We start from the raw sequence: 26968 nt of genomic DNA, 5'->3' as shown, positions 1-26968 counted from the left end.
ACCTCTTCCCAGTGGGAAGCAAGACAGGATTGCAAAATGCCAGGGCGAGAGCCAGCTGGGAAGAGGCAGAAGCTCAGCTGCACTTGCATCTATTTTTTATTAGCTGTGTTTGTCTCCCTTTTGATTTGGCAGCCAAAGCCCTGCCAAATACTAAGCTTAGCACAGCTGGTAAGAGACCGAAACCCCAAAAGCCAACGCAAGTAATTAACAGGCAAGCTACTTTACAACTCATTCCAAGTGGGAAGAATATTTAAGACTTAATATTCTACCACAGGTCCTTCCAGCTCCAGACTGTAGAACAACACAGGACCCAAACAGTAGGCTTGCAAAATATCAATGCAGTTCTTGCCGATTTCATGATTGCTGCCAAACTAGAAAATAACCTGGGCCTCTATTGACAAATCTCAGCCTGGGTTGTTGTAGGATTTCTCAGGCTATATGGCCATGTTCTAGAGGCATTGTCTCCTGACATTTCGCCTGCATCTATGGCAAGCATCCTCAGAGGTGCTTGCCATAGATGCACGCAAAACATCAGGAGAGAATGCCTCTAGAACATGGCCATATATCCCGAAAAAACCTACAACAATCCAGTGATTCCAGCCATGAAAGCCTTCGACAAATCTCAGCCTGCAAGACAAAGCTTGATGCTATAATGTATATGGTTTATATTTTTTGTTTTGTTTTTAAATGCAATACAAATTGAGGCTTTCTCATTTTTGAACACAGATATCATGTGTATATTTGTATTCCTTGACGTTGCTTCCAATGTACGGTGACTCCAAGGCCAGCTTACAATAGGATGAACAGAGATCCAAACCCTAATTCTGGGGTGCATCTACACAGAATGAATGCAGTGAACTGCCATAGCTAAAGGGAATCCGAGGAGATTTAATTCCGCACCTTCTCTAACAAAGAGGGTTGGTGGAAGGGCCCATTCTTACAGGCCAACAATGCTATTCCAGCTGCAAAATTCTAAAGCGCTGCCAAGATGCGAAGAAATGGCAAGCAGCCACCAAAATTAAGTCCTTACTTGATTTCTCTCCCTCCCATATCCCAAAATCACATTTCAAAAACCCCAACCTTTCTCTGAGAAAGGTTTTAATTAAAAAGAGAGGAAAATGTCAATGAAGGCTAGGAAACTCAGACTGCTTTTTAATTATTATTTATTGCGTTCACGCCTGACTTTTTGACTCTCCAGTAGAAAAGAAAAACCAATAAATACCACCAGTAACCAACCCACTGAACATTCAAAATCTATGCCAACATAGCAGGCCCCTGGGGATGCTGCGTCTTCCAGGATAATACTCAAAAGAGCAACCTGGGAGGGGAGAAAGGAACACCTGCAACTCCCTTTCATACCAGGGCTTTGAGTATTCAAATAGTAGGCAGAGCCTTGAATTTTGAAGGACATTCCCAGTTTCCATGTATTAAGAAAGTGGCAATAAGTTAGACAAAAACAGCCCCAGAATGGTGTTTAATGGCTCAAATGGGGAAGCCAAATTAAAGGGAGCTAAGTGGCAAAGACAGGGTTCCTGTATCTCGCGCTACTGGCAATGTGTGGCCCTTCCTCAGTGGTGATGGGGCCGGCCTCTGCCTCGGCCTGCAGGGGCGGCATCGACTGTGGAGCGGGGGTTCTTGATGGTCTCATCCACCGACACAATGAGGCACGCTGCTTCCGAAGCCGCCGTCAGGGCGTTGATGCGCACCATGGCGGGCTCCCACACGCAGGCCTCAAAGTTGTCTGCAATGTCTTCGTTGTTCACGTCAACGCCGTACCACATCCCGCCCTGAGGGGCACACAGAACACAGGCCCCGTCACACAATGGAAGGGGAATTCCTCTGACATTGGGCCTCCCCAAAACTAAAGCGAATCCAGAGACACCCATCCTGCCTTCCACAGCACGCCACCCTGAACACACTTGGTTTGATTTCAAAAGTTAAGCAGAGTCTTAAGGGTCTGGCTAGCACACACATGGGCAAACTTCAGCCCTCCTCCAGGTGTTTTGGATTCAACTCCGGCTGTGTTGTGATGCAGCCAATGATACCTGATGCTTTACCTGATGTCAATGGGGATTATGAACTTGCAAGTCAGCCTGAGTTAAGTCCAGAAAGAGACCAGTGTTCCTGAACCTGAAGGCCAAATTCCTGAGAGAGGCTAAGGGCAGCAGCCTTTCTCTGGGGAAGGGAGTTCAGAAGACAATTTGCCAGGTGACAAAATTAATGAGCCAGGAGATAGGAAGAGCAGCTTAATCAAGTTCTTGGTCCCATCACATTCGCAATCGTGTCTGGTGGGGACGAGAGATGGGGCCTTCTCGATGGTGGCCCCTTGGCTGTGGAACTCTCTCCCGATGGAGATCAGATCTGTCCCCTCCTGACCTTCAGAAAGCTTGTGAAATCTTGGCTCTGGGACATAGCATTCCCAGAATAATTGGTTGAGTCCAGCAATAACCTAATAACTACTGACCACATTTGCAGATTGAGTTGAACTTGATTCTATCTTGGCGATTTGGCTTATATGTATTTATTCTGTTTGTATTTTAACTTATTATGATTTTATGATGTTTTTAGTTATATTTGTGCATTGAATTTCTGCTGTTAGCCAGTCTGAGTCCCTCTACGGAGGTAGAGAAGATCGAGATAGGAAAGTTTTAAATAAATAAATAAATATGAAGTTGTGTGCAGATTCCTTGGCAAGGTAAAAGACAACTTGCTCATTAGCAAAGAGATTGCTATCTGGCTGTAAACATACTGCTTTTTTGTCTCTTTATGGAACAGGAGACCCTTTATATAAGACAGGGAAAATATCATCTGGAATAGAGCCTTAGTCAAAGGAAATTTCTTGTTTCATGCCTCAAGTGGTTCGAGCTCTGGTTTCCAAGTCTAACGGATTATCTTGCTGTTCTGGGTGTTGGATTTTAAGCTGTCTCTTTGTATCCTGACTTCCCGCCTTCCTGATTTGTGCATTATACCTTTGAACCTTGCATTTTATGGACTATTCCATGACTTTGGACTAAGTTACTTCTTTCCATTTTTACTGTTTTGCTTTACATATACCGTATATACTCGAGTATAAGCCGACCCGAATATAAGCTGAGGCACCTAATTCTACCACAAAAAACTGGGGAAATGGATTGACTCGAATATAAGCCAAGAGTGGGAAATGCAGCATTTACGAGTCAATTTCAAAATAAAAATAGATACCAATAAAATTACACTAATTGAGGCATCAGTTGGTTAAATGTTTTTGAATATTTACATAAAACTGTAATTCAACATACTACTGTCCAACTCTGATTCAACCATTATTCTAACCTTCTTCAATGTAAATATGCTTACTTATCCTTCCAATAATAATAGAGTAAAATAATAATAGTAATAACAGAGTAAAATAATAAATGTAATAACAACAATAAAGTAAAACAACAACAATAACAACAAAGTAAAATAATAAATAACCTTGACTCGAGTATAAGTCAGGGAGACTTTTACAGCCTAAAAAAAGGACTGAAAAACTAGGCTTATACTCAAGTATATACAGTAATCTTCAATACACTGCTTGCTGATTTATACTGAACTGTGGTGGTGTTTAAGTACAGAAGTGTTCCTGCCTGGGATACAACATTGTAGGAGTTGAAGCCCAAAACACTTGGAGGGAGGCCCAAAGTTTACCCATGCCTAGGATAGTATTTGGACTGGCAACTACCAAGGATGGGGAAGCAGAGACCTCAACTGAAGGGTAGGATGGACAATTGTAGTCCACCAGTGTATAACATAAAATGCACCCCACCCCAAGCGGGAACAAAAGTGATAAAAGGGGGTTAGACTGGATGGCCCTTGAGGTTCTCTTCCAATTCTATGATTCTATGAATAGGGAGAAAAACTTTGTCCTGCCCTCATTCTCCCTCCTCAGCTGTTTACTGTCATGAGAAAGCAAAGAGAGTATTTCCTCCGTTTACCTCTACAAGGATAAATGGAAGAAAAATCTGGGGAGCAGCAAGACAGATGCAACAGCAGCCATCTCCAGAAGGGAAAACTATGCACCAGTGGAAGCTGCAGCTCGGGGAATCCCAGGATGGATGGGTGATGGACCCCAGGGGAAGCTCACCTGCGCATGCTTGGCCCGGAGCTTGTTGAGGATGTTTGTGGCATCAAAGCCGGCGTTGTCGCAGAGCTGGCGTGGAATGATCTCCAGGGCTTTGGCATAAGCCCCTATCAACAACTGCTGCTTGCCGGGAATGGTTCTGGAATAGTCTCGGAGGTACTTTGAGATCTCCATCTCTATGGCTCCGCCTCCAGCAACGACCGAGTCATTCTGAAAGAGAGCAGGGAAAGGTCACTTTCTCTTAGGGGAAAAGGACTGCACGAGATGTAGGTTTACTCCATTCATAAGGAAGCCGCTGGCTGGTTGCCCAGCACAGAAATATCTGCTGACATTTGGAAGAGAACGGCTGCCCATCTCTCAGGTTCATGCAAGCCAAGAGCATCCATCAGCTTGTTGGCAGAGGGACGAAAGACACAGCTGCTATTCAATCTAGATTCCAAAATGGAAAATCCATGAAATAAAAAGATAGGTAGACCAACCTGCTTGGAAGGTCATTCTACGTATCTAACCGGCTTGAAAGCATAAACATAACTAAGACAGGGTTGGACAAAAGAGGGATATTTTAAGCAATGGATAGCCTGATTCTCAGGAAATAATCATGAAGTTCTGACTGTAGTCATCAGATAACAGACTGTGGAACACAATGATGGTTACAAGCATGGCTTATTTAGAATTGCAAACTTAAAAAATACACCCACATCAAAAACATTTTCTACATGGATAGCATGGAGGTGCAGCTTTTCTTCCTGTACACCAGTGTTTCTCAACCTGGGGGTAGGGACCCCTGGGGGGGTCGCGAGGAGATGCCAGAGGGGTCACCAAAGACCATAAGAAAATGCAGTATTTTCTGTTGGTCATGAGGGTTCCATGTGGGAAGTTTGGCCCAATTCTGTCGTTGGTGGGGTTCAGCACGCTTTTTGATTGTAGGTCAACTATAAATCTCAGCAACTACAACTCCCAAATGTCAAGGTCTATCCCCCACCCCCACCCCAAACTCCACCAGTGTTCACATTTGAGCACATTGAGTATCCATGCCAAGTTTGGTCCAGATCCTTCATTGCTTGATCCACAGTGCTCTCTGGATGGAGGTGAACTACAACTCCAAAGCTCAAGGTCAATGCCCACCAAAGCCTTCCAACATTTTCTCTTGATCATGGGAGTTCTGTGTGCCAAGTTTGGTTCAATGCAGTCATTGGGGGAGGTCAGAATGCTCTTTGATTGTAGGTTAACTATAAATCCCAGGAACTACAACTGCCAAATGACAAAATCAATTATCCCCCCCAACCCCACTGGTATTCAAATTTGGGCAAATCGCGTGTTTGTATCAAATACATCCTGCATATCAGATATTTATATGATGATTCATAACAGTTGCAAAATTACAGCTGTGAAGTAGCAACAAAAATAATTTTATGTTGGGGGTCACCACAACATGAAGAACTGTATTAAGGGGTCGCAGCATTAGGAAGCTCGAGAAACACTGCTGTACACAATATAACAAACTTGGGCTTTGGCAACAAAATTTAAAATACTGTATAACAATTATTATTATGCCTGCTACTACTACAATGATGATGATGATGATTATTATTATTATTTATAACTTTCTTTTCTTCTCCACAAGGAGACTCAAAGATTGTGCATATGAAACATAAATAGATTTCATATTTGTACTGGGGCCCCATCTCTAAGATATATGAAAGTAATTCAAAATAAAAAAAAAACAAAAATATAGAACATTTTGGATAAAGGATGCTCAACTACTGCAGTCCCTCAAAGGCCCACCTTGATGGCCCGCCTGACGATCATGATGGCGTCATGGAGGGAGCGCTCCGTCTCCTCCATGAACTGCTCTGCTCCTCCGCGCAGGATGATCGTGCAAGTCTTGGCTTTCGGGCAGCCGGTGAAGAAGTTATACCTGGAAAGAGGGGGAAAAAATAGCTTTAGCAGATCGCCTTAAAGTGCATGATAAAAAGACCTGTAGTGGATGGGGTAAGGAGACCACGCACCTCTTTACAGCAAACTGCTGTTATAACAACTCCCCAAAATCTAAAGTCTGAAACCTGGACTTCTGAAGTGAACAAGGATACTGTAAAGCAGGCACTGGCAAACTTCGGCCCTCCAGGTGTTTTGGACTTCCACAATTCCTAATAGCTGGTAGAATGTTAAGGAATTGTTTGAGTTGAAGTTCAAAACACCCGGAGGGCCCAAGTTTGACCATTACCTGGCCTAGGAAATGCTGAAAAATGGGGGAGCTGGGCACACTGATGATGATGATCTGGAACCAGACCAGCTTTACCTCTCGCCTCCAACCTGCGCCTCCTCAAAGAGCTCACAGCGCCCGAGGACGTCATCTGTCAGGGAATTCGCACTGGTCTGGATGGACCCACCGCAGGCCTAGAAGGAATACAAATGGGCACATTTTCAGAGCAAATAATGATACAAAATTAAACCATTCAGCAACCCCACTCACCTTCACCAAACAAGTTTGCTTACTGGTAAGAAAATGTGTGTGGTTTTTAAACAGATTAAATATCTTGACAATTGAGTCCAATCTATATCTGCTTTCATGACTGGAATCACTGGTTTTCTGTGAGTTTTCCGGGTTCATAGCAATATGGCCATACAGCCTGGAAAACTCACAGCAACCCTATATTTATTTATTTATTTATGACATTTAGATGCCATCCTTCTCACCCCGAAGGGGACTCAGAGCAGCTTACAAGATATATATTACATATAATATATTATATTATTAGCATAGTACAATATCAGCATTAAACATTGCTATATTGCACCATACCACTATAATGTAATATTATATCTGCATTTTCCTCTTTTAACACTCCTTGATTTTTGTCAATACATGATCTCTTATATTACAGAACACATTCATATACAAAAGGATTTAATCCAAATTTGATCTATGATTTTTTAATATTTCTTTTTAAGAGCTACGAACACAGGTCAGGGCTATTGGCAGAAACACGACACCTGGCTCTCTCAGGCTGGAGAAGACAAAGCTGCTCTGTCTTTCAATCAAAATGCTAATAAGCCCAAAATCCCACTGGTGGTTTTGTGACTTGAGGTCAGCAAAAAGCCTACACAACCAACCAGGCCAAAGAGCCAGATGATGCAGAAGCAGTTAGAATCACAGAATCATAGAGTTGGAAGAGACCTCATGGGGCATCCAGTCCAACCCCCTGCCAAGAAGCAGGAAAATTGCATTCAAAGCATTCCTGACAGATGGCCATCCAGTCTCTGTTTAAAAGCTTCCAAAGGAGCCTCTAGTTGAAAAGGAACTGCGGGAGTACGCAGAACTACACTGACTTCATATAGTAAAAAAAAAAAAACATTTACATGATGGCTTTAGAAGGTTCTAAATGATGTACTATAAAGGCACAAACCACTCAATTTGTGTGATTCACCGAAATTATGAAGACTTGGTTAATGATAAAGCATGAAAGAGAAATAGTCAATCCAATTTGCAAGCTGAGTTGACCACCAACATTCTGTAAACAAAGTGTTTAAAAGGCGAGGGGAATCCAACAGGAAGGACCCCTGAATAAGGCTGTATGGAGCTCATTAAAAGCTACTTGCATCAGTTTCATTTGCTTATTTGTCTTATTCAACACACACACAAACACATACCAAGGACAATGGTGCCACATAAAACTAGAGAGAGAGAAATGCATTTGGGAAAGCTTTTGTCAAAAATCAAAAGGTTTCCAACAATGAGGAAGCAGGAACCCATTTTGTTTCCTTCTGCTTCAGGGTAAGCTTTGTTTAAATTTAACTGCTTTCAGTTAACCTACACTCAGTAACCTATACTTTCCCCCCTGCATACAGACAACAGCAAACACACACCAAGTGGAGGTCATTAGCAACCTCCAGATGGAACAAACACGAAAACTTCCCGTCTCATGCACAAGCTGTGGCATGTTCAGCTTTTTCACACTACAATTACTCAATTACATCTGCCCCAAGTGTACACAGATCACTCGCATGAAACATAGGATACGACAACTCGAGGACCGTATTAACACCCTTAAGGACATTCAGGAACTTGAGCTGTTCTTAGACACCACACACCACTGTCCTAGACACGCAGCCCATATCACACCAACATTACGGGGAGGCTCAACAGAACAGCACCTCAGATGTCGACAACTCTCAGGCTTGGAGAAATGTCACCCTTAGAAGGACACATAGGACCCGGAAGCCTCCTCAGAATACTTCCACTCAGCTGCAGTTACACAATAGATTCCAAATTCTCACACAACTAGCACCTGACCAAGAAACACAACATATTGGGGAAGACCAGAATGGCTTAGATACTGATCAGTGGCTCATCCTTGATCAGTGTGCGGGGGATAGCCCTGACTGGGACAACACTTCACAACATTCACACTTGCACAATCCTGCAGGTGTACCATCCCCAACCATAGACCAGGAGCAACAGGAACACATACAGGAGAACCATAGGCTCTTGGACGAATCTCAATGGATTGTCCTTGACGAATGCACCGGGGATGTCGAGGAGGAGGAGGACAACACTTTTCACCCACACAATTCACACCAACAGGATCACTTTTCTGGAGACCTACACACTACATTGCACAAAAGGGGCCCTGTCATTCCCGAAAGTAAACAGGTCTTGGTAGTAGGCGACTCCCTCCTTAGAGGAACGGAAGCTGTCATTTCCAGACCGGATGGGATGGCTCGAGAAATATGCTGCCTACCGGGGGCAAAAATACACCATATCACTCAGAGGCTCACCAGGCTCCTCAAGACCTATCACCGTCCTCCCCTCATGTTGATTCATGTAGGAACCAATGATACTGCAAGGCATACGTTTCAAAAGATCACAAATGATTTTCGAGCTCTAGGAGCAAAGCTAAAAGAATGTAATGTACAGGTGGTCTTTTCATCCCTCCTCCCTGTTGTAAGACACGGACCCACAAGAGCCAGAAAAATAGTACAGGTCAATGACTGGCTTAGAAAATGGTGTCAGGAGGAACGCTTTGGCTTCCTCGACCATGGCCTGCTTTTCCAGGAGGATGGGCTACTGGCAAGGGATGGGGTGCATCTCACACAAGTAGGAAAACACCTTTTTGCTCACAGACTCGCAAACCTCATTACACGCACTTTAAACTAGGTCCACCAGGGGAGGGGGACAACAGCCTTGCGAACACTACTTTACCCATGTCTGGGAATCGCCAGAAGGCTAAATGGAGGGCTGCACAAACACAACAAGGACCAAGTACCAAAAGCACAATAATCCCAATTAAACAGCTCAAGGGAAGATCCCAGGAGCTCACATGTCTTTACACTAATGCACAGAGCATGGGAAATAAACAAGACGAACTCCAACTTTTAGCACAACACCACAAATATGATATCATAGGGATCACTGAAACCTGGTGGGATGACTCCTATCGCTGGAATGTAGATAACGAGGGGTATAACCTCTTTCACAGAAACCGAACAAAGGGGAGAGGAGGCGGAGTAGCCTTATATGTCAAAAACTCTTATGCTGCAGAAGAGATTCAAGACAGCAATCTGGGAAACCAGCTTGAAATCATCTGGATAAGAATCAAGGGAACTGGGACTCAAAAAGATGTCGTTGTAGGCGTCTACTACAGACCCCCAAGCCAGGAGGAAGAACTTGATGAAGTCTTCTGCCAACAGTTGACCAAACAGGCACAGAAAAGAGATGTAGTAGTCATGGGCGATTTCAACTATCCCGATATTTGCTGGAAAACAAACTCGGCCAAGAGTACAAGGTCCAACAAATTCCTCGCTTGCCTTGCAGACAATTTCGTGGTCCAGAAGGTAGAAGAGGCAACAAGGGGATTGGCTACTCTTGATCTCATCCTAACAAATGCGGAGGACCTGATCGATGCGGTCGAAGTGGTAGGATCCTTAGGGGCAAGTGACCATGTGCTCCTGCAATTTGAGGTACAAAGGAAGGCCGAAACTAAGACAAGTCAAACCCGCATTTTGGACTTTAGGAGAGCTGATTTCCAAAAAATGAAGGAAACGCTGAGCAGCATTCCGTGGACACAGATACTAAAAGACAAGGGAGTTACGGATGGATGGGAATTTCTCAAGAGTGAAATACTCAAGACGCAATTGCAAACCGTGCCAACAAAGAGAAAAAATAGGACAAGTGCAAAGAAGCCAGAATGGATGTCCAAAGAACTTCTAACTGTGCTAAGACACAAAAGAGACATGCACAAGAAGTGGAAAAAGGGAGAAATCACCAAAGAAGAATTCAAACAAATAGCCAACACCTGTAGGGAAAAGGTCCGCAAGGCTAAAGCACAAAACGAGCTCAGGCTTGCCAGGGACATTAAAAACAATAAAAAGGGCTTCTATTCTTATGTCAGTAGAAAAAGGAAAAACAAGGAGGCGATAGGACCTCTTCGCGGAGAAGATGGGGCAATGCTGACAGGGGATAGGGAAAAGGCAGAACTACTTAATGCCTTCTTTGCCTCGGTCTTCTCACAAAAAGAGAGTCTTCAACCTCAGCAAGATGGAGTGGATGAGGGATTGGAGGACATCCAACCCCAAATTGGGAAAGAAGTCGTCCAGGAATACCTGGCCGCTCTTAATGAGTTCAAGTCCCCAGGGCCAGATCAATTACACCCCAGAGTATTGAAGGAACTAGCGGAAGTCATTTCGGAACCATTGGCAACCATCTTTGAGAGTTCTTGGAGAACGGGAGAAGTTCCAGCAGATTGGAGGAGGGCCAATGTGGTCCCAATCTTCAAGAAGGGAAAAAAGGATGACCCAAACAACTACCGTCCGGTCAGCCTCATGTCGATACCGGGCAAGATTCTGGAAAAGATTGTTAAGGAAACGGTCTGCAAACACTTAGAAACAAATGCAGTCATCGCTAATAGTCAACATGGGTTTATCAAAAACAAGTCATGCCAGACTAATCTGATCTCTTTCTTCGATAGAGCTACAAGCTGGGTAGATGCGGGGAATGCCGTGGATGTAGCGTACCTGGATTTCAGTAAGGCCTTCGACAAGGTCCCCCATGACCTTCTGGCAAGGAAACTAGTCCAATGTGGGCTAGGCAAAACTACGGTGAGGTGGATCTGTAATTGGTTAAGTGGACGAACACAGAGAGTGCTCACTAATGCTTCCTCTTCATCTTGGAAAGAAGTGACGAGCGGAGTGCCGCAGGGTTCCGTCCTGGGCCCGGTCCTGTTCAACATCTTTATTAATGACTTAGATGAAGGGCTAGAAGGCATGATCATCAAGTTTGCAGACGACACCAAATTGGGAGGGATAGCCAATAGTCCAGAGGACAGGAGCAGAATTCAAAACGATCTTGACAGATTAGAGAGATGGGCCAAAACTAACAAAATGAAGTTCAACAGTGACAAATGCAAGATACTCCACTTTGGCAGGAAAAATGAAATGCAAAGATACAGAATGGGGGACGCCTGGCTCGAGAGCAGTACGTGTGAAAAAGATCTTGGAGTCCTCGTGGACAACAAGTTAAACATGAGCCAACAATGTGATGTGGCGGCAAAAAAAGCCAATGGGATTTTGGCCTGCATCAAGAGGAGCCTGGTGTCTAGATCTAAGGAAGTAATGCTACCCCTCTATTCTGCTTTGGTTAGACCACATCTGGAATATTGTGTCCAATTCTGGGCACCACAATTGAAGAGAGATATTGACAAGCTGGAATGTGTCCAGAGGAGGGCGACTAAAATGATCAAGGGTCTGGAGAACAAGCCCTATGAGGAGCGGCTTAGGGAACTGGGCATGTTTAGCCTGAAGAAGAGAAGGCTGAGAGGAGATATGATAGCCATGTATAAATATGTGAGAGGAAGCCACAGGGAGGAGGGAGCAAGCTTGTTTTCTGCTTCCTTGGAGACTAGGACCCGTAACAATGGCTTCAAACTACAAGAGAGGAGATTCCATCTGAACATTAGGAAGAACTTCCTGACTGTGAAAGCCGTTCAGCAGTGGAACTCTCTGCCCCGGAGTGTGGTGGAGGCTCCTTCTTTGGAAGCTTTTAAGCAGAGGCTGGATGGCCATCTGTCAGGGGTGATTTGAATGCAATATTCCTGCTTCTTGGCAGGGGGTTGGACTGGATGGCCCATGAGGTCTCTTCCAACTCTTTGATTCTATGATTCTATGATTCTATGAATAACTTTTTAAAAATTGAGATTTCACTATATAATGAGAAAATGGCACAATGGTACAAACCTCAATGAGCTAGAACAGGAATGGGCAAATTTGGCCCTCCTGGTGTTTTGGACTCTAACTCCCACAATTCCTAACACCCTTCTGGCTGGGTTGCTGTAGGTTTTTTGGGCTGTATGGCCATGTTCTAGAAGCATTCTCTCCTGACGTTTCACCTGCATCTATGGCAGACATCCTCAGAGGTTGAAGTCCTCACAACCTCTGAGGATGCCTGCCATAGATGCAGGCGAAATGTCAGGAGAGAATGCTTCTAGAACATGGCCATACAACCCAAAAAACCTATAACAACCCAGTGAAAGCCTTCGACAATACAGCCTACTGGCTGTTATGAATTGTGGGCACTGAAGTCCAAAACACCAGGAGGGAGGGCCAAAATTTGCCCATGCCTGAGCTACAATCCCCATGCAGTCAGCATAGACACATGATAATGTGCTTTGTTTCTCCTAAGAACAGTTATATGGAAAACAGCAGTGCAATATCAGGACATTCTGTATATTGCCAGGCTACTCAGAAAGAATGAAACCAACTTCTCAAATTGGGAGGCCAGCCCTAAGTCTTACTTACCATCATGGTCCTCTTGAGGTCTTCCTCGGAGACTCGGCCGGCGCAGAACATGTCCCGGTCGGCAAAGTATTGCGTAGCCACATCCCCAATAGGAAGCTTGGAGAGGATGACCTTGGCCCCCGATTTGTGGAGTTTGTCCAGTTTGTCGTACAAAATGTTCCACTCTGCATCCACAATTGCCTGGTAATCCTACCAAAGAGAAGATTGAGACAGTCTCGGCATGGTTTCTTTAGCTCGAGATGTAAAATATTTGTGACAAAAAAGAGGAAATGAAGAAGCTGCCGCTCCACCATTTGCACAAAAACACCTGGGCACACAAAATCCTCAAATCCAGCGATACAATTCACATTCACAGGTTGGTTTGCACATGCTGACCCAAGTGCCACCAAACAACTGGATTCAGGTACTCTCCCCCTCTCCTTCAGAGGTCACTCTGATCATCTGAGGGACATGACACCCAACAATGCTCTCTTCTCCAATGCTCTTTGCCCATGTAACAACAGTGCCTTACTCAATGGTTGTAATAGGTGGAATTGAAGTGTGGAAGAAAAGGGAAAGCAAGAGAGTAGTTCAGAATCCTTTAAACATGTTCTCATTGAAAGGGGGGCACAGATACTACACCTTAGTGAAGTTTAAATAACAACAACAACCTTTATGTGTACCCCGCCACCATCTCCCAAAGGGACTCGAGGTGGCTCACAAAACTCTCAAAAGGTGTAAGCACACAAAACACAAAATGTGTAAAAACAATAACATAAAACAATGGACAACCAGATAAATTTATTGATATTTTGCATTGCCCTATCTCCCAGTGTTTTAAAATTTTAATCCTTGAATTTGGCCCTGCCCATGGTGATTATTTTTAACGTCGTAATGTTTTGATTTTATATTGTTGTGTCGTTTATATACATTGGTTTTGTATTTTAAGTTATTTTATTTTCTGATTTTCTGTTGTGTTTTTGTGTTATATTGTGTATATTGTATTGATGGGCGTGACCTCATGTAAGTCGCCCCGAGTCTCCTTGGGAAGATGTTGGCGGGGTATAAATAAAGTTACTATTATTATAGATTTTATTCCAGTGAAGACCTGGCTGTTCGAACAAGCATTTGATTAAGCAGTGTAATTGAATATAGGAATACGGAATAATGGATGATGAGATTGGATTCTGATTTTACTGATGAGACGCTAATGATTGTTATATTGATGTTTAATCGTTGATTATGCTACTGTTTTTAACTGTCCCATATTCGTTTTGTGATGTTTTTGCATTGAATTTTGCTGTTGTTAACCGCTTTGAGTCGCCTGAGGGCTGAGTAAATGAAGTAAGTAAATAAATAATAATAATAATAATTATTATTATTATTATTATTATTATTATAAATCATCACAACTTCACAATGGCCCCTGGTTAAAATCAGTAACATACAGCGCTAGCTACAGGTAGAAACAGTAATCATATAAAATAGTATTCAGTAAGACCCTGAATCCACCAGGTTATGTGAAACTGCAGATAGGATTGAATGCAATTAAATTACATTGCTTCTGAAGCCACCATACTACAGAGTTGTGTTGGAGGACCTACAGATTCCTAAAGAAACCACTCCCACCCTCACCCCATGCGAGGGTAAGCAAAACGGCAGGTATGGCTTCTGCAGTTATGGAAGTATTACTGTATAACATACCGAGTTATTTACACCTACTTCAAATGTTCCTGGGCACTCGGCTCCCATCTTTTGCCAGAAGCAGCCATGTTCCTACAGCCTCTCCTCCCAAAAGTCTTTCAGGAAAACCATCCGCTTACCTCTACAGTGTTGACCCTGATTTCGGCATTGTCCTTCTCTGCCTTAAGCTCTAGCTCAATATTAAGCAAGGCAATCCTGGGGAACTGGTACTTCTTAGGTTGCATCTCAAACCCAGCGTAAGAGAAGGTCTTCTTGAAGGCAACCCCTGCCACCAGCTGAGAATCCTGAAAAAATGCAAAACCAAAAATATCCATTGTGGACACAGGTTCATGAGCAAAAATCAACAGACCTCTTCATTTAATTTATTCCTTTGACAAGAAATGCATGGGCGCAGACTGACTGAGCAATCTATATAAATAAAATGTAATGTTCGTTTGTAGGATTAACAGAACTCAAAAATCACTGGACGAATTGACATCAAATTTGGACACAAGACACCTAACAACCCAATGTATGTCCTTCACTCAAAAAAATATATGATTTTGTCATTTGGGAGTTGTAGTTGCTGGGATTTATAGTACACTCACAATCAAAGAGCATTCTGAACCTCACCAATGATGGAATTGAACCAAACTTGGCTCACAGTTCTCCCAAGACCAACAGAAAATACTGGAAGGGTTTGGTGGGCAGTGTCCTTTGGTTTTGGAGTTGTAGTTCACCTACATCCAGAGATCACTGTGGACTCAAACAATGATGGATCTGGACCAAACTCTACATGAATACTCAATATGCCCAAATGTGAAAAGTAGTGGAGTTTGGGGAAAAGAGAATCTTGATATTTGGAAGTTGTAGTCGCTGGGATTTATAGTTCACCTACAATCACAGAGCATTCTGAACCCCACCAACGATAGAATTGGGCCAAACCTTCCACACAGAACCCCCATGTGGGCCACAGCAACACGTGGCAGGGGACGGCTAGTAACTTATAAATCCCAAACCAAACCTATTTACTAAGGCAGCAAAAATTGATCCCTGGCTCAAGTCATTTTAGACTAACTACATGTGATCACCAATGAAATATAGGTTGCTTACCTGTAACAGTAGTTTCCCGAGTGGTCACCTGTGAATTCGCACATATGGTAATGCCTGCGCAGAACAGTTGTTCTGCGCAGGTATTACCATATGTGCAATTTGACCACGATGGAGAAACTCTATATATTTAACTCTAATGATGCATCTACACTGCTGAATGAATGCAGTTTGACACCACTTTGTGAATTTGTGATGGAAAAGACATAAATACTTCTAGATCAGGCATGGGCAAACGTTGGCCCTCCAGGTGTTTTGGACTTCAGCTCTCACAATTCAGAATTAAGGGAACTGAACTCCAAAAAACACCTGGAGGGCCAAAATTTGCCCATGCCTGTTCTCGTACAGTGTAGAAGTACTCTAACATTATCCTGTTTCTTGTAAATTCGTAAGCTATAGCTTCCTTTTTTCAAACCACATACAATCCACAGAAAAGACATTTGCCCATGGCTCCAGGGTAGAGTACGATCTGAATCAGGTCTCAGAATCACTTGTTATATCCACTGACTATTTTAAGTCATAGAAAATAACCCAGATAGAGACTGGTCAACCAAGACGAAGCCTGGAGGACACAAACATACCTCCAAGGCTCCTCCCTGCACCTTCTTGATTCCAATCATTTTGATCTGCAGCAGCTCATCCAACATCATGACAGCATCCACCACCATCTTGGCAAAGAACTCCTTCTGGGAGGAAATCAGTTTGGAGCTCAAGGCGGTGCTTGCGCATTTCTCCAACAGGCCTCTTAACTCCCTGCAAGAGAGGGAAGGTCAGGCTCAGTTTCAACTGCTCTTAAGGGACTCTGAAATCAGCACATCACAGCCCTGAAAGAACTGTCACTGTCTGCAGGTGGATCAAACTAGGAACATTTCACTTGCACCCAGGTTTAAATCCCACGCTAATCAAAATTTTCAACTTTTCTGTATTCCAATCATTTTGATCTGCAGCAGCTCATCCAACATCATGACAGCATCCACCACCATCTTGGCAAAGAACTTTTCTGTATTGTTGAGGTTTGCTAGTGACTGCACCAAGAAGGACGGAGAGATGAACAGCATTTCTGCCTAAAATCAATTATCTCTACTGCTACAACAAGGGTGTCATAACACTCATTATAACATGAGGGAATTAGGCCGGAGGTTTAGCACAGCTAGTAAATCGTCAGCAATTGCAAGATCTATCAACCAAAAGGTTGCAAGTTCAAACCCTGGGTTGGCGTGCGCTACCAAATGACACCCTAGCTCATTGTTTACCTAAGCAATTCAAAAACAGCCTTAGCTGTAATTAGAGAAATTAGGTACCACTAAAAGTCAGGGGAGGTGTTTTACAACACTATAAAGAAATATCAGAAAATGCTGGGCGACCAAAAGGAAGAAGGAAGTCCTGACAGCTCTTCGTCATAGAGGATAGAGCAACAGCACCCCCTGGACTCAAGCCCAACCTTCCATGTCATCAAAAACAGCTGGACACTGAATCGAAACAAACCACCTCCTTCTGTTGTCTGTCTGTCTGTCTGTGTACTGTCTATACAAAGCAGCATTGAATGTTTGCCAAGTATTTGTACTGTGATCCGTTCTGAGTCCCCTTCGGGGTGAGAAGGGCGGAATATAAATAAAGTGTTGTTATTATTGTTGTTATTGTTATTGTTATTATTAACACTGCAATCGACAAAGGCTTTTAATGCCAAATCTATCTAGCCTGCTCTGAGTGCCTCTGCCAAATGAAAAAGGCAGCTAGCAAGCAAAAGGAGGAAGAAGACAACATATTTGGGAATGCTTGCTTCTTTACTGCCAGGCAAGGAAGCCTTTGTAAAAAGATTTCCCACACCTTTAAAATATTTGTGATCTTGGTCTTTTAAGACCGGTTTTTGTGCTGGACAATCTGTATTCTCCTGTCTCTTGGATTTTTTTAAATTAGCACTCTGCCATTTTTATTTTTTTGAAGAAAACTAGCCAAGCCCTCCACACTTGTATATTTAACATTTGCAGTTTTATTTAAATGACCTCTAGAGATATCCAGGTCTTCTAGCACGACTCAATGAAGTTAACCACAAAGTTGTGCTGGAGGACCGAGAAAGCTGTTCCTTAATATTAAAAAGGGGCATTTTTGTTCCATTTTCCCCACTTTTCCAGGGGTCCTATGCCCCTTAACTCTATGAAAGTGAAGGGCCTACCAAATTAGTAGATCATGTTGTATGACAAGTCTACCAATCACCTATTGACCACTTATTCAGTTGCAACCCATATTGAGAAAAGTGGGGCTAAAAGGATGGAAAGTGGAGGAGGCTGGATCTATTCCTGCATCCCTCAAGTTGTTGTTCGACTGCAAATACCATTTTTTTCTCATCACATGTTGACAAGTCATGGATGCAGCAGCCTAGTCTAAAAAATATGATCCCAGTCCTGATCCCATTCAGTTTTGAATGGCACCTGTGAAGCAGGACTATTCCATCTTTTCTAGGAGTGGAAAGATAAAAGTGCAGCTGTCTCTCTATGTCCTTCACTCAAAAACAGAGATGCCCTGTGAGTCTATCATAAGCTTCCATACAATTCAAATCAACGCCACAAATCCCCAGGACAAAATTAATCAAAGAATAAATGCAGATTCATCCACACATTTCAAATTTCTAGCATGCATGCTAGACAACAAAGAGAGGAAGCACTGTAGGATTATTCTAATGATCATGAAGAAGAGAACAGTAGACTTACGCTTTGTCCGTCTTCTTGATTGTGACTGCAATGCTCTTGATCTTATCTACAGCCTGCCAAAACAAGACAAGGACCAGAATGAACGCAATCCCTGCCAGGTCTACATGCCAACATCATGATGTTTCAAACATCACATGCCAGTATCCAACTGAGAGACTTCACCACAGGCACAAAGAGAGACATAAGAGAGACACTTGTAGAGCAAAAATGCCATTCTGTAAAATAATTAAAACACCAATACTGCCCTCACTGCTGAACTAGCAAAAGGTATCAGGGCAGAAGTGGATGATGCCTCAAGGATGTTTATTCAGTTCCAACTCCCATGTGAACAAGATCAGCATAAATGCCACAAGACAGAATTTCTGATTCAGGATGTACGTAACTCCATAGCAGGAGACTTATATTACTTCATAGAATCATAGAATCAAAGAGTTGGAAGAGACCTCATGGGCCATCCAGTCCAACCCCCTGCCAAGAAGCAGGAATATTGCATTCAAATCACCCCTGAGGGAGAATTACTCTCACTCCAAAAATGTGCTTCCAGTATGCATTAAAACTGTTTAGATAAACAGGCTGCTGGTATTTCAGACCGACCACTTTTCTAATTAGGAGCTGCAGTGGCACATTGGGTTAAACCCTTGTGCAAGCTGAACTGCTGACCTGAAGGTTGCCAGTTCGAATCCGCAAGACAAGGTGAGATCCCATCTGTCAGCTCTAGCATGCGGGGACATGAGAGAAGCCTCCCAGCTATCACATCCAGGTGTCTCATGGGCAACGTCTCTGTAGACGGCCAATTCTCTCACACCAGAAGCAACTTGCAATATATTTTTAAGTCGCTTCTGACACAAATAAAAAAACTTTTCTAATTCTTTAAATCAAGTATGAGAAAGAATTTTCTGTATGTTCTTTCATTTCCCAGGCAGATTTGATTGTTGCAGATTATTTTATTAATAGATATGATTAAAATAGTCTATCTAGAAATCTAGAGTAGTTTTGAAGAACCTAAAGAATCCTGGAGAGTATTCCCTCAGTTAAAAATAATACTTCTTAAAAATTCATTGTCTCTCCTTTTTTGAGGTGATTCTGTATCTATAACCCAGGCATGGGAAAACTTCAGCACTCCAGGCGTTTTAGACTTCAACTCCCACAATTCCTAAATTGAAGTCCAAAACTCCTGGAGGGCTGACGTTTGCCCATATTTGCTCTAACCCCAACAAATCCGTTTCACAGGATGCAGTGGATCTCCTTACCAACTGGGTTGCGGTACGGAAGGCACGGATGATAATCTGAGGGTGAAGACCTTCTTCCACATACGGTTTGATCTGTTTTAGGAATTCAGCAGCTAGAAGGGTAACCGAAGTGGTGCCGTCGCCAACCTGACAAAAGATAAATATGCTTAGAAAGCACTTTCCTTAGCAAAACTCCCCTGAAACAAGACTTGGTTCTTCGATCCTGTCTCTTCATAGAGGAATTGCATCAGTGTTGCAGCTTCTTGAATAACGTGTCCCCATGATGTCATAGTCCGGCAGCTTTTAACCACTCCTCAATTGTCAATCTATGGGTTAAGTGTCCATTGCTATCGTGGTCTGAAATACTTTGAAGATGTCTCTAGAGCAGTGGTTCTCAACCTGTGGGTCCCCAGGTGTTTTTTAGGCCTACAACTTCCAGAAATCCCAACCAGTTGACCAGCTGTTAGGATTTATGGGAGCTGAAGGCCAAAACATCTGGGGACCCACAGGCTGAGAACCACTGCTTTAGAGGCTTATCTCTTTCTTGACCAATGACAAGTCAAGGAGGATTAGATCCCGAAAGACCATATTTGAGAGGTCCAAAGTGTCCAGACTGGATTCCTACCTAGGCTTACTGCTTCCCTTATATAGTCATTTTTGCGAATGTTTGGGAGAAATGTCCAAGTGGCCAAAATTAAACTTTATTTCTTCATCAAGCTATGAGATTTCGCAGATGGCTTCTCTTAGAGAAGCCGGCCATGTCAGAGCTCACAATTCATCTTCAAAGAATCTAAGACCAAAGGGTTCATATTTATGTTAGTGACTTATTTCCCAGCAAGCATTTTCCATCATGTCTCTTATTCAATAAGTAACTTTAGACTTTCGATTTCTAAAACCCGAAAAGCACAATCGCCTTCATTATTCTTCTTACTGGCAAAACATAACAGATTTCCTGTGACAAACCCCACCATCTCCATCTGCCTTCAGCCCTCCCTGTCTCCTTCTGTGCTCTCTGAAAGTCTCAACATCAAAACCTTGTCAATCTGGCAAGGAATCCTTAGTGTTTCACGAAGAAGCAAATCTCTGGATTACCAGGAATTTCAGAAACCTCAGCGCAAAAGAAGTCATGCTGATTGCCTACATAGCCGAGACCACCCAACACCACCGTTCTTAATACCAGCTGTCTCATTCCTGTCTTGTCAACAAAGCATTTATCTTTTCAAATTGCAACAGCCCTTTTCTTTCTGTCTCCTTTTCATGTCAGCTACGAAACAGAGTGACAATGGAGTCTTCCCACCCCGTTTACTGGGGACTACAGGCAGCTTTCTACCACTAAAGAGAGATCCGTGTTTTATTCCAGCTACAGGGAACACACAATATAGAAGAGAAAATTGAAGAAATTAAATCAATCTGGGATCTGCAGTATCTTTTTCATTCATTATAGGGCAATTGTCACACTTTCTATACCCACCTCAGCATCCTGGGATTTGGCGATGTCTACCAGGGTCTTGGCAGCAGGGTGTACCACATCAAGGAGCTTCAGGATGGTAGCACCATCATTGGAAATAGTTGCTTTGCCTGTGAAGTTTAACAAAAGAAATTTATTAAAGAGCACAATCTGCCCCGCCTATCTGCAGATTTGACTTCTGTGGAGTTGATTATTCACAGATTTGATTAAGGTGTTCTAAGAATATCTAGGTTCTCCAGTATGACCCTAAAGCCAACTTCTTTCAGTCATGCTGGAGGACCTTGAGATTTCTAGAGTGAACATGTCAGAGGGTCCTCCATCCAAACAAGATATTAATGCAGCATTGAACTGTGAATGTCAATTCAAAGTGTCTCGCCACTGCTCAGTTAAGAACTGGGAATACTTCAGGATTACTCTGAAGAGAGACCTTGTACAAAGGGACTAAGTCACACTTGCACTTAACAGACGTAGCCCAGCTCACCTCTGTCATCAACGATGAGTTTGTCCATGCCCCGAGGGCCGAGCGTAGTGCGGATGGCTTCTGCAATGACTTGGCAGGCACTGATATTACTAATAAGCTGAGGGATTCCCTGGGAAGTGTCGGTGCCTTCCTTCAGCAGGATAACCGGTGTGGGCTGTAAGGCAGACAAAGTATTAGACAAAGGAAAATGCCAATATCCAGAAGTACAAAAGATATTTCTGCATATTACATTTTAACTGTCCTTTACAGGGCTCTATGCTAGAAAGGTCAGCATTGTTATCCACCAGAGTTTTTTCACTTGCATACAGAATAATACAGAAGCAGGGAGACACTGAACCGAGAAGACAATAAAACTCAGTGGCCATGTTGGATGTTACTGTGTAGATGCACCCTAAGAGAAGGCCAAAGGCAAATCTCTCCTGAAAAAAACCCTGCCAAGAAAACTGTTAGAGAGGTTTGTCATTAAGTTGGACTCAACATGAAGGCACAACGAGCCTTATCCAGAGGAAGGGCAACTAAGATGGCCAAGTGTTTGCCAACCATGCCCTACTGAAAGAGGCTTATGGGGCTAGGAAACATGAAGATAGAGGGCCCTTCCAGACAGGCCCTGTATCCCAGGATCTGATGCCAGGTTTTCTGTTTGTCCCAGATTATCTGGCAGTGCAGATTCATATAATACAGTTTAAACCAAAAAACCCGGGATATAAGGCCTGTCTGGAAGGGCACGCAAAATCGCCTGCGTTATCTGGCAATCATCCATCTTCTACACAACACAATAATAATATTAAATATAATAATAACAACCCCCACAATTTAAGGCTGGGTACAGTACAGTTAAAATACACAGATACAGAAGACCATAAAATGCATATATTAAAACACAGAATTTTTAAAATAAAAATGTAATGTTCATTTGTGGGATTAACATAACTCAAAAACCACTGGACAAATTGACATCAAATTTGGACACAATGCACCTATCAGGCCAACTAGTGACCATCGCTCATAAAAACACTGAAAAACATAGCCGAGAAGACTTAAAAGGCCAAACAACAAAAAATAGATTACAATGCATGCATAAAACAACATCTATATACACAAACACATATATATACACAAATATATACACACCGAAACACATATACACAGACTGGGCCACAGCAATGCGTGGCAGGGGACGGTTAGTATACAATAATACTGGGTTGTTGTAGTTTTCTTCGGGCTATATGGCCATGCTCTAGAGGCATTCTCTCCTGACATTTCGCCTGCATCTATGGCAAGCATCCTCAGAGGTAGTGAAGGTTTATATATCTGTGGAATGACCAGGGTGGGACAAAGGACTTTTGTTTCAACTGACCACCTTGATGTTTCAACTGACCACCTTGATTAGTATTTGATTGCCTGGCAGTGCCTGGAGCAATCTTTTGTTGAGAGGTGATTAGATGTCCTTGTTTATTTCCTCTCTGTTGTTGTGCTGTTCTAATTTTAGAGTTTTTCCTAGTTCCAACAGACCTCACTACCTCTAAGGATGCTTGCCATAGATGCAGGCGAAACGTCAGGAGAAATGCCTCTAGAACATGGCCATATAGCCTGAAAAAAACTACAACCCAGTGATTCCGGCCATGAAAGCCTTCGACAATACAATAATATTGTAATATGTTAATACTACTATATGAAATATAATTACTACTGATAATATATAATGATATACTGCTTTATTATTGTGTATTTGTATAACTGAAGGTTGCCAGTTCAAAGCCGTGGGTCGACATGAGCTACTGACTGTCAAGCCCAGCTTACTGTTGACCTAAGCAGTTCGAAAACAGACATAGCAAAATTAGGTAACGCTAAGGATCGGAAAATGCTGGGCAACTAAAAGGAAGGAAGAAGTCCTGATGGCTCTTCATCATAGAGAATGGAGTGACAGAGCTGGATTCGAGCACAACTTCTTAGGCACCAAAAAAGCTAAATGTTGAGTCGAAACAACACACCTCCTTCTGTTCTGTCTTTGTATTGTCTATACAAAAGGACATTGAATGTTTATAGTGTATATGTACTGTGATCCGCTCTGAGTCCCCTTGGGGAGATAGGGTGCAATATAAATGAAGTGTTGTTGTTGTTATTATTATTATTATTGAGCTATATTGCGTGAAATTGTGTTATATGAGTCTACACCAGGTATGGACAAACTTGGGCCCTCCAGGTGTTTTGGACTCCAACTCCCACCATTCCCAACAGCCTCAGGACCCTTGTAAATATTAAAACACATTGTATTGTCGAAGGCTTTCATGGCCGGAATCACTGGGTTGTTGTAGGTTTTTTTGGGCTGTATGGCCATGGTCTAGAGGCATTCTCTCCTGACGTTTTGTCTGCATCTATGGCAAGCATCCTCAGATGTAGTGAGGTCTGTTGGAAGTAGGAAAATGGGTTTATATATCTGTGGAATGACCAGGGTGGGACAAAGGACTTTTGTCTGCTTGAGCTAGGTGTGAATGTTTCAACTGACCACCGTGATTAGCATTTGATGGCTTGGCAGTGCCTGGGGGAATCTTTCTTTGAGAGGTGATTTGATGTGCCTGATTGTTTACTCTCTGTTGTTTTGCTGTTGTAATTTTTGAGTTTTTTAATACTGGTCGCCATTAGGTTCTTGTAGGTTTTTTCGGGCTATAGGGCCATGTTCTAGAGGCATTTCTCCTGACGCTTCGCCTGCATCTATGGCAAGCATCCTCAGAGGTAGTGAGGTCTGTTGGAAATAGGAAAATGGGTTTATATATCTGTAGAATGACCAGGGTGGGACAAAGGCCTCTTGTCTGCTGGAGCTAGGTGTGAATGTTTCAGCTGACCACCTTCATTAGCATTTGAAGGCCTGGCAGAGCCTGGGAAAATGTTCTGTTCAGAGGTGTTAAGATGTGCCTGGTTGTTTCCTCTCTGCTGTTTTGCTGTAGTAATTTTAGAGTTTTTTAATACTGGTAGCCAGATTTTGTTCATTTTCATGGTCTCCTCCTTTCTGTTGAAATTGTCCACATGCTTGTGGATTTCAATGGCATGCATGTGGACAATTTCAACAGAAAGGAGGACACCATGAGAGGAAACAACCAGGCACATAACACCTCTCAAAAGAACATTTTCCCAGGCTCAGTCAGGCCTTCAAATGCTAATGAAGGTGGTCAGCTGAAACATTCACACCTAGCTTCAGCAGAGAGCTCTTTCCCCCACCCCAGTCATTCCACAGATATATAAACCCATTTTCCTATTTCCAACAGACCTCACTACCTCTGAGGATGCTTGCCATAGATGCAGGCGAAACGTCAGGAGAGAATGCCTCTAGAACATGGCCCTATAGACCGAAAAAACCTACAAGAACCTAGTGATTCCAGCCATGAAAGCCTTCAACAATACAGAGAGTAAACAATCAGGCATATCAAATCACCTCTCAAAGAAAGATTCCCCCAGGCACTGCCAGGCCATCAAATGCTAATCAAGGTGGTCAGTTGAAACATTCACACCTAGTTCCAGTAGACAAGAGTCCTTTGTCCCATCCTGGTCTTTCCACAGATATATAAACCCTTTTTCCTAGTTCCAACAGACCTCACTACCTCTGAGGATGCTTGCCACAGATGCAGGCGAAACGTCAGGAGAAAATGCCTCTAGAACATGGCCCTATAGCCCGAAAAAACCCACAAGAACACCTCCTCCTGTTCTGTCCTTGTATTGTCTATACAAAAGGGCATTGAATGCTTGCCGTGTATATGTACTGTGATCCGCCCTGAGTCCCCTTGGGGAGATAGGGCGGAATATAAATTAAGTGTTGTTGTTGTTATTGAGCTAAATTGCGTGAAATTGTGTTATATGAGTCTATACCAGGTATGGACAAACTTGGGCCCTCCAGGTGTTTTGGACCCCAACTCCCACCATTCCTAACAGCCTCAGGACCTTTGTAAATATTAAAACACATTCATACATTTGTAAGGGAAAGGCAAGGCGAGAACAAACTACAACTCCCATGATGCCCCGCGCCAGCCGCTCCCTTCATTGAAGAGGCGAGGTTCCCCAACTACTTAGTGGGAATGGGAGTCTGATTAGAGACCCCAGCTTTCGCCTAATGCGCATGCGCGCCCCTTCTCCTGTTACACCCGCTACAACGAGGCTCCAAGCGGCCTCCATTTTTGCCCCGGCTCAGCCCCCGAACTCCTCCGGCCCCGCTGCCAATATGGCCCCGTTCTCACGGGGGAGACTCTTCCGGAGAAGGCAAGACCCTTCCCGGTGATAACGGGCCTGACTCTGAGGCGGATGGCGGCGGATAACCCCCGCTTGCCATGCCCGTCCTCTTCCCCTCAGTCACTCACCATCATCTTGGCGGCCGCCCTGTTGCTAACGGTTTCCCTGCCCACAATGCACCGCGCGCACCCAGAAGCTTCGCCGGCGCTTGAGTGGGCGGAGCCAAGGGGAAGAGGAGGGGCTTGAAGGTGCAAAGGCAGAGAATGCTATATAGAGGTACTAAGGTTAAAGATACTCAGTACCACACAGTTTGGCAGCACACTTCCGAGTTCGCATTGCTATATAGAGCTAGTAAAACGGATGCTCAGTGCCTCGCAGTTTGGCAGCACACTTCCGAGTTCGCAGGGCTTTTATATTATTATTTTTTGCTTTGTTTACAGAAAAAAAATCATTTATTATTATTATTATTATTATTATTATTGAAAAACTGGGAACTCTTGGCTATCTTTCTGCAGAGAAAAAAGAATAATATGATAATTTCAGAATGTTTTTATATTTATTTGTCTGTTTGTTTACAGAAAAAAATCAATTATTATTATTATTATTGAAAAACTGGGAACTCTTGGCTGTCTTTCTGCCGGAAAAAAAAAAGAAGAATATGATAATTTCAGAATGGTATAGCATGCTGTCATGGCAGTTAAAGGCCAGTGGAAGGCCTTGGGAAAACTGCAACTCCCAGGATTTCAAAGCCTTGAGCCAGAGCAATCCAAGTGGTGTCAAGCTGCATTCATTCTGCAAGGCAGGTCCACCCTCCAATTTCATTTATTACATTGATTTACTTAATGAACTAATTAATCGGTGGCTATGGTTTCCAGGTGGAAGACGGTCCCAGTTGGGGTTGGCTTGATGTGCCTTCCTCTTGGCACGTTTCTCTCACCCTCCATTCATGCCTCTTCAAATTCTGCAGTACTGCTGGTCACAGCTGACCTCCATCTGGAGCACTCAAGGGCCAGAGCTTCCCAGTTCTCAGTGTCTATGCCAGAGTGTTTAAGGTTGGTTTTGAGCCCATCTTTCAATCTCTTTTCCTGCCCACCAACATTCCGTTTTCTGTTCTTGAGTTCGGAATAGAGCAACTGCTTTGGGAGACGGTGGTCGGGCATCCAGACAACATGGCCAGTCCAGCAGAGTTGATGGCAG

General features: G+C 43.3%; 1 protein-coding gene across 1 annotated transcript; it reads right to left on the bottom strand.

Annotated features, from left to right (window-relative positions):
* Window positions 1-1146: 1146 nt before the first annotated feature.
* Window positions 1147-26009, bottom strand: CCT7 (chaperonin containing TCP1 subunit 7). The gene is made up of 12 exons (XM_060779454.2): window positions 25900-26009; window positions 21554-21707; window positions 21076-21182; window positions 19626-19751; window positions 18376-18428; window positions 16249-16420; window positions 14698-14862; window positions 12896-13084; window positions 6402-6499; window positions 5888-6020; window positions 4106-4312; window positions 1147-1787 (listed from the first exon to the last, which is right to left on the bottom strand). Exons 1-12 carry the CDS (start codon window positions 25903-25905, stop codon window positions 1569-1571), a joined length of 1629 nt encoding a protein of 542 aa, XP_060635437.1. The 5' UTR covers window positions 25906-26009; the 3' UTR covers window positions 1147-1568.
* Window positions 26010-26968: the final 959 nt, after the last annotated feature.

This window comes from Anolis sagrei, chromosome 5, assembly GCF_037176765.1.
Source record: "Anolis sagrei isolate rAnoSag1 chromosome 5, rAnoSag1.mat, whole genome shotgun sequence".
Taxonomy (NCBI): Eukaryota; Metazoa; Chordata; class Lepidosauria; order Squamata; family Dactyloidae; genus Anolis; species Anolis sagrei.
This window is presented reverse-complemented; position numbering and strand designations above follow the sequence as displayed.